An 8,162-nucleotide genomic window follows, 5' to 3' on the forward strand; every position below is an offset into this window, starting at 1 on the left:
CTGGCTGTGCAAGTATTCCTCCAGTCTCCCTCAAAGGGAGACCTGTATCTCCAAACCAGTCTGACCAGAGCAGGTGGAGCCCAGATTAAAGGGGCAGGTCCCGCCCTGCTGAATCTGCCGACAGAAAAAGCATGGGCGGAGGATGTCATCCCTCCGAAAGTGGGGGTGCAGCTGGGCATAGAAATAAGTCTGAGTTCTAGCAAATGGGAAGTGTGGGAGCTCCCAGCTCAGGAAGGCAGAGGGGGACCATGGGGTTTGTGCATCAAAGAGTGCTTGGTGTAGTTTGGACTACCCAGAAAAGAGTGGAATTTCTACACTTACTCATTCGGTATTTATTGAGCACCTATTGTTAGCTAAGGCACTATTCTAAGCACAGATCATCCAGGAGACAAGATAACAGGCAAGGTCTTTGCCCTTGAGGGGAACAGATCATAAAGAAGCCTAGCAACTAAATCAATAAAACAATTTCAGTAGGACAAACCTCTTGCCAAGGTGCCATTGGAGCTGAGATGTGAAGGGAAATCAGAGTGCTCCAGGCAAGGGGAGGGACCGTAAGCCAAAGGCCAAGGAGTGGGAAAGACTGGGCTGTTTAAAAAACAGACAGAAAGAAGGTCGGCTGGGACCAGAACCGTAGTGGCGTAAAGGGAATCTAGTTCCCATTACAAGGAGTCCACAGCCTCTGCCCCCTAACACCTTGCTTTTTGGGTTTAAGGTCAAGGAATCCAAAGCCGTCTTCCCAAAGGGAGTACCTGAGGCAGAAACGCGGGCGTGTGGCTTGTTTCTGCGGTACCTCACACTAAGGTTGTTTGGGCTTTGTGAGGTCATTTTGCAACAGATGGCTCGCAAAAGTGACAGCTACATTGGAGCTCATCTTTGGATTGAAAATTCTGAGATAAAATACCCTCCTCAGACTTGTTCGTGGTGTTTTATGATCGAGTTCTATTTCACCCCTCTAAGCTGGAGGATAGGAAGGCAGTTAAGGCATCAAATGATGGGCAGGACAGTGTCTGATTGCTCATCTCCGTATGTCCAGAAGCCAGCATTGTGGCTGGAGGACAGCAGGTGTCCAGTCTATGTTGGCGCGACCGGAAATCTTGGGGAGGGGCAGCAGAAGGGCCGAGTCACGAACTGGATGGAAGGCCTCACTCATGTCTGGCCCTTTACAAGGAAACTTTCACAGGCATTTTTGTTTGTTTGTTTAAATGATGGGGAAAAGGGAGAAATGCAATCACTCTAACCAGTAATTTGAAAGACTCGGTTCAAACGGGAGGAGGGGGGTGAAGGGGCAGAAGGGGGTGGCCTGACCACTGCAGGACAAAGCAAAGTCACGCTCCTAGCTCCTGGCATGAGCCCATCTGCCCCGATCCACCCACTGTCCGTTCTCTGGCAGCTGTATCAATAAAGTTTTTCGCAAGGGCTTGAAGAAGCCGGAAAGAGGCCATGCTGCCCGGAGTTAGTTCTGGCAACTTCCCGGGAGGGAAAGTGAGTTCCGCGAGATTTGGGAGCAGCACGCCGCTGGCCCGCAACTGTGCAGCCGCTATCGCGAGACTTGGCAGGCGGAGGAGGAGCTGTCGCGGGCAGCCGCCTCACAGCGATGGCGGCCGAGCAGGGCCGGCGGCGGTGGCTGCTGCGGCTGCGGCCGGAGACGGCGGTGCTGGCGGTAGCGGTGGGTGGCGGGGGCCTGTGACCGGGAGCCACCCCCGGACCCGGGCACCATGAGCCAAGGCCCCGCCGCAGGGGACAGCAGCGAGCCGGAAGCAAAGGTCCTCCACACTAAGCGGCTGTACCGGTGAGAGGGGCCGGGGCGTGAGTGCGCCGCGGAGGGAAGTGGGGGGACGGCGAGGGGCGGGGCCTCGGGCGGGCGGGGCCCGGGCACCCGGCTGGGGCGCGGGCGCGGGAGGAGGGTGCAGTCTGGCCGCGCGCGGGGGCGGGGTCCCGCGGCCCGGGACGGAGCCGCAGGGAGGGGTCGCGGCTGCGAGGTTTGGAGGGGCGCACGTGGAGGGGTCCCCTCCGCGCCGAGCTCGGCCGGGCGCCGAGCTTTGCGGATCCGGGGTGAAGAGCTGGGAATCGAGGGCCGCGGGGGTCGGGGTCAGAGGTGGGGAGGAACCGGAAGGGAATAGTGCTTAGAGCCCTGCGGGACTTCCAGGGGAGAGCCCTGAGCCGAAACCCGGAGAGCCACCTCTCCCCGTGTGACCTTGGGCCTGAGCTTCCTCATCCTTACACGGAGAGATTCGGATTGGATGCGCTCTGAAGTCCCTTAGGGCTCTAATTTGGGGGGAATCTGAATGAAAAGAAAGGCTGGAAGGCTGTGTGTTGGACTGGAAGGATCCGGAGTTGTCCTTAGGTCAGGGAGCCGGTTCCAGGCCCCTGGGGATTCCTGGCGCCCACCTCCCTCGCAGCCTCACTCCGCAGGCTGTGGCCAGGCAGCTTCCAGACTGGGTTCCTGACCTGCAGGGTGCGGGCACTCGCAGCATCTTCAGCCCTGCGCCCTGGGGACCAGGCTGGTAGTGGGCTCTCCCACCCTGGGTCAGCGGCTCTTCTTGGGGAGCAGCTGGCACACGGGCTCTAGAACTGGATCGAAGTAGAATGGAGTGCAGAGGCCAAGTCGAGCTTTCTGCTTTCCAGAAGGGAGCAAGGCTTGCGGGTTTCGCTTGGCTCAGGCTCGGTAGAAAAGGAGCATTTGCAGGAGAAGGCTGCCCCCTCCAGCCCTGGGCCCCGTCTTGACAGTGAGAGCCAGGGGTGTCTTGCCTTCTCTTCCCTTGAGTCGGCATTTGCCTGCTCTGGCTTCAGAAGACGTTGGGGAATATAGCCTACTCCATAAATAGAAAAGTGATCCAGCCCAGCAGCCCCTGGGCTCTGGGAGAGTGAGGAGTTGGCTGGGGGTGGCACATGTGCCTCGTCATGCTCCTGATTGTCAGAGCTGCCTGTCAGAGCAGTGTGTCAGCAAGATTCCTGACTTGTCCTCGGCCTTTGGTGATGACTCCTTTAGTCATTCTCAAGTCGAGTTCTTTCTCAAGCCACTGCCTTCACAGGACTGATTGATTTAACCTGATGTGTTTGCGTGTGTGGTTTACCAGTGTGCACGTGGGTATCTCCGCCTGTAATTGTGCGTTGCTGATTTTGAGCAGGGTGGAAATTTGAGGCAGAAGGTTTCTGTTTTTATTATTATAGCAGAGGTGATTGGTAGAAGGAATTGGGGGAGGGTGGTCTGATTTCTCTTCCCAAGATAAAGGTGATGTTAGACGATGAAACTGTCACTCTGAGCTTCAGTGAATTTGGGACTTTCCCATAATCTGTTTACAGAAATGAAATTCTGAAATGTTTAAGCCCCGCAGAAGAAAAAGCAGCTGGAGAAGGGATGCTGGAAGGGACACGAGCACCAATTAATTAGGCCAATTAACTAGTTTTTAAAAACACATTTCTTCGTTAACACCGTGCTAAGCCTGGGATTACAACAGTGAATGAGACACAGTCAGTTTTGCGGTTTGGGCTCTAAGGGAGATGACGACTTAGTGGAGGAGCTCACGGTCTGATGGGGAATGGACAAGAAAATGCTGAGTCCTCTCAGGTTTCAGAATTTGCAGTTCGAACTTCCTGGAGTAGTGGCTGTTAACGTTTTTGGGCTGAGAATCGTGAGCCCGTCTGTAAACACACACACCTCCTACATCCGCCCATGGCCCTAGAGTTAAAAGCCCCGCCCTAGGGACCAGACTGGCATAGAGTGCATCACCAACAGCTGTCTGCCGCTGCCCCTGGCATCGAAGGCCAGGCTGGCCAAAAGGGCCGGCTCCCATCTCTAGGCAGCCCGGGGGGTTGGAACAGTGCCAAGCTCTCGAGACTGCCTGTGAGAAGGCCTGATCACCTGCCATCCCACCACTCAGCTGGGCCTGGTGGGCACTTTGCCCCGGATGGGCAGCTTTTAGTGGTGTGCTCCCTGGGCCACCGTAGGGTGCTCGCCTGCTGTGGCCCCCTTTCCCTAGCCCAGGGGCATGTGTGTCAGTCTTGTGAAACACTCTGATAGTTTTGAGAATCATCACTCCCTGGTTTTGGTGGCTTTTGTGTCCAGACCTACGCCCGATTCTCCTGTTCACACAGCTGCTGTCTGTCATCCTCTGGATTTTGCCCTTCCAGAGAAGACAGCTTCGTCTGGCACTTCTTAGCCATCCGTACTTTTCTCGGCCTTTCTCTCGGTGTCTGGAGTCTCTTCCTTTGCCTTATAACGGGAAGGACGAAGAGTCACACTTATTGAGTGCTTACTCTGTACAAGCCTGCCGTGAATGCTTTTTGTGTTAGCTCGTGTCACCTTCACAGTCAGTGATGGAAGAACCGAGACGTGGGCAGGCAGGTGTTTTGCCCAGGACCACTCAGCTGCTAGCATTCACTGGGATTTGAACCCGTGCAGTCTGGTTCCAGGGCCCACACTGTGCACTCGACAAACGGTTCCTTCAGCAGGATCCAGGAGACATCGTGATGCAGCCTCTCAAGACCCCCCACTTTCCCATAGCCCCCATTCCAGAGCAGAATTTTACACTAGGGATGCCATCACCAAAGGCTGGAGACGCACTGCCCGTCTCCTTCACGGCCGCGATAATAAGCTCTCCCGTAACAGTAATTCATCCGCTGCACCATGACGAGGGCAGTGCCCCCCGTGTACCGATGCCGTGTGTGAAATGTTTCATTTGGTCGTCGCAGCAGCCCTCCGAGGTGGCTGCTGTGGTCATCTCCGTTTTTATGGGTGTGGTGACTGCTGCTAAGAGAGGTTGGCAGGTAATGAGCCCAGAGTTCCAGCGCCAGGAAGGCACAGCCAGGGCTCAGACCCGAGATTTTCCGCCTGGCATCGGAGCCTGTGCTTTTCCATTGGGAGAGCCTGCCTTCCCCCATCACGGGGTTCCTCCTCCTTGATGGGACATTTTGGGCGGGAGAGTTGTTGTGACACGCTGTCCTGTGTGTTGTGGGGTGTCTAGCAGTGCCCACTAAATGCCAGTAGCATAGCCCTTCTCGCACCCCCCCGGTTGTGACAATCGGAAGTGTCTCCATCATTGCCGGACGCCCCCGGGAGGCTGCTGGGTCAGGGTGTAGGCAGATCACCTCGTTCCGTACAGAGCAGTCTGCAGCCTCCCCATCTCCCCGCCCTCACTCCTTGGCTGCTCCTCGGGGCCGGTGTCTGGCGTCCTGGCGGACCATGCACGCGGCTCGGGCCGCTCGCCCGTGTTCCCCTGCAGGGCTGTGGTGGAGGCCGTGCACCGACTCGACCTCATCCTGTGCAACAAAGCCGCGTATCAAGAAGTGTTCAAGCCGGAGAACGTTAGCCTGCGGAACAAGTAAGCTGGGGACTAGGCCGCAGACCCTGCACCCGGCCCCGCCACCTGCAGACACCTGTTCTCTCTCCCCTGGCCTCCTGTACAGCGATGGGCTCTGAAGTCCTGCCTTCCTGGGGCCGGGCATGGGGGTCCTCACGCCGTCCGCGGCTTCTGCATCTGTTAGCCTGGTGCCCTGAGAGTGGCATCTGAGTTGGGGAATTGGCTGTACCGCGTCCTGAAAGGAAAGGGAGAGGATAAAAGGCAGAGAGAGGAGAGGAGGGTGCAGGGCGAGAAAACGATGATTAATGTTCGTACGGTCCTGTCTGTCTCCTGGGGCTCCGACTGCCTTCCAGGACGGCCGTCGTCCTGGGTCACACTGACCGATCCTGGATGTGTCCTGGGAGGTCCGGAGGTTTGTCGGCGGGGTGTTGGCAGAGGCCGCCTTGACCTCGGGCCTCGTGCGTCCCGCGAGGCAGGGGCCCCCCCTCACGCTCCGCTGCCTGCAGGCTGCGCGAGCTGTGCGTCAAGCTCATGTTCCTGCACCCGGTGGACTATGGGAGGAAGGCCGAGGAGCTGCTGTGGAGAAAGGTGTACTACGAAGTCATCCAGCTTATCAAGACGAACAAAAAGGTACAGGGAGGCCCCGGATCCTGGCAAGCAGCTTGTCTACAGAGGGGACGCTGCCGGGGGGAAGAGACAGCTGGGGGAGTGGGCCGGGGTGTGGCTGGAGGAAGCGGGGCCGAGGGGGAGATGGTGGGGACGGAGGGGTGCGTGGTCCTTGGCGGGAGGGCTGAGGCGTGTGTAGGTAGTTCCTGAGTGAGGGGGTACATTTCTGTCCTCCTGGGATGAGAAGGCAGGGCGGTGCCCTGGGCTGGAGTTCAGCTGCCCCCCCCACCCCCCCACCCCCAGCACATCCACAGCCGGAGCACCTTGGAATGCGCCTACAGGACACACCTGGTCGCTGGCATCGGCTTCTACCAGCACCTCCTTCTCTACATCCAGTCCCACTACCAGCTCGAGCTGCAGTGCTGCATCGACTGGACCCATGTCACCGATCCCCTCATAGGTCAGTGGGCTGGGGAGCAAGCTCCCGTGCCTCCACCTGGGCGTGCGTGGCCCTCGAAGCTCGTGGAGCTTGTGACCCAGCCAGGCACTGAACCTTCCAGCAAGACTTGCAGGTGTTCGTGAAGCTTGGATGTGGGCGGATGGGAACACGAACTAGGGTGAAGACCCAAGGGACAGAGGCCTCTGGCCTGGGATGGGGGCCGGGCTGTGGCGTGATCTTGGCCAGGGCCGGCACGCCTGTCCTCTGCATCATCCCTTTGACCGCTGCGGGTTGCGCGCCCTCCTTCAGCATGGCGCGGTCTCTCGGCCAGGGCACGTCCTGGCGGCAGAGCCTTCCCTTTGTGTCCGGCTGGCGGCCGCCCTTCAGGGCCCTCGCCCTCTCCCGACCCCCTGCTCTTCACGCCCCTCACCGGCCTGTGGGCATTCTGGGTCACATGGGGGTCGTGGCCTGTGCGGTGCATTTGGAAGTGTTTAAACAAGCTGCGTTCGCCCTAGGCAGATCCATGGCCTTTGTGCCAGACGCCAAGGGCCAGCGCCCCAGAGCGATTAGGGACCCTTAACTTCCGGTTGGTCCCTAGACCCTGCAGCTCTTCTCCCCGCTGGTGTGTTTTCCACTCGGCCAGCTGTGAGAAGTCACGTAGAAAACCTGAAAGGCTTTCTGGGGGTGGGGGCATAGCAGAGCATGGCTGCAAGACCCAGTGGCGGGACGCTGGTCTCTGGAGCCAGGCTGGCCCTTCCGCGCCTGCTGGGTGGCGGGTGACCTCACTGTACAGTGGGGTGACTGAGGGGTAGCCTCACGGGTGCTCAAGGCCAGCGAGGTTGACCTCGGGAGACACTAGGGCCCATGCCCGGCACCCAGACACCGCCCCTGGCCATCTCCTTCCCAGGCCACTTCCCTCTCCGGGGCGGAGGCCGAGCACGGCCCTGGCCTCGTCCACGCCGCGCTACTCCTGGGCAGGTCCCCCCCCCCCTTCTTTTTAGGAGCCTTCTTGTGACGACCTTCCCCGTGACCTTCCCCACGAGGAGCTGTCCCAGTTGAGGAACCCAGCCCCTGTTGGCCAGTCCCTCGCCGCCCTGGGAGCGAGTCTTCTCTGTCCCAGAGACAGTGCTCTGAGAGCCTGGGCTCTCAGTTCCTCTGTCCACCTGGGTAGGTGTTCCCATGGGCGCGGGACGCGGTGTGGGCTCACGAGTCTCTCCCTCCTTCTCTCAGGATGCAAGAAGCCAGTGTCTGCCTCAGGGAAGGAGACGGACTGGGCGCAGATGGCATGCCACCGATGTCTGGTGTACCTGGGGGATCTGTGTAAGGGTCCAAACCTGCGTTCCCTCTGTTTGGGGCTCAGGACAGGCTCCAGCTGCCTCCGAGCTTGGTGCCCCTGCATCCGAGCCGGGCGGAGCTTGGCCTCTGAGCGCTTCTTCCCGTCGGCTGATGCTGCCCCTTCCCTGCCCGTCTCCCTGCCCGTCTCCTCGCGAGCCGGAGAGGGCCAGTGGGCGCAGGGAGGGAGGCGCGTTCGAGCTCTCAGCAGTGGCCGAGGGAGATTTTAACTTCTTCTTTGGGGTTTTCTCTTCTCTCTGCTGGGGGAATTGAAGTCAGGCCCAGGGCGGACTTACTGGCTTGACAGATGGTTCTCAGAATGGGAAAGTACTGACTCTGTGGCCCCCGGTCTCCAGTCCCCATAGACAAAGGGTCCTCAGTGGCTGCTGCTGCGTGGCTGTTGGGCACGTTGTCTCTTCCTGCCCCGAGGCACGTGTCGTCCTGCCCCCTGCCCACCCCTGGACCCTCGGAGGCGGCTGTTTGCC

At 59.3% G+C, this 8,162-nt stretch overlaps 1 protein-coding gene across 1 annotated transcript in view; it reads left to right on the top strand.

Moving 5' to 3' along the window:
* The first annotated feature begins 1,543 nt into the window (after positions 1-1,543).
* Positions 1,544-8,162, top strand: part of SMG5 (SMG5, nonsense mediated mRNA decay factor) — a 29,814-nt gene continuing 23,195 nt past the window's right edge. The window contains exons 1-5 of the mRNA XM_023534294.1: positions 1,544-1,789; positions 5,223-5,321; positions 5,807-5,930; positions 6,210-6,366; positions 7,576-7,904. Coding sequence (XP_023390062.1) covers positions 1,716-1,789; positions 5,223-5,321; positions 5,807-5,930; positions 6,210-6,366; positions 7,576-7,904 — 783 coding nt within the window. The 5' untranslated portion in view covers positions 1,544-1,715. The remainder of the gene's footprint in view (positions 1,790-5,222; positions 5,322-5,806; positions 5,931-6,209; positions 6,367-7,575; positions 7,905-8,162) is intronic.

This window comes from Pteropus vampyrus, unplaced genomic scaffold (genome assembly GCF_000151845.1).
Source record: "Pteropus vampyrus isolate Shadow unplaced genomic scaffold, Pvam_2.0 Scaffold124, whole genome shotgun sequence".
Lineage (NCBI taxonomy): Eukaryota > Metazoa > Chordata > Mammalia > Chiroptera > Pteropodidae > Pteropus > Pteropus vampyrus.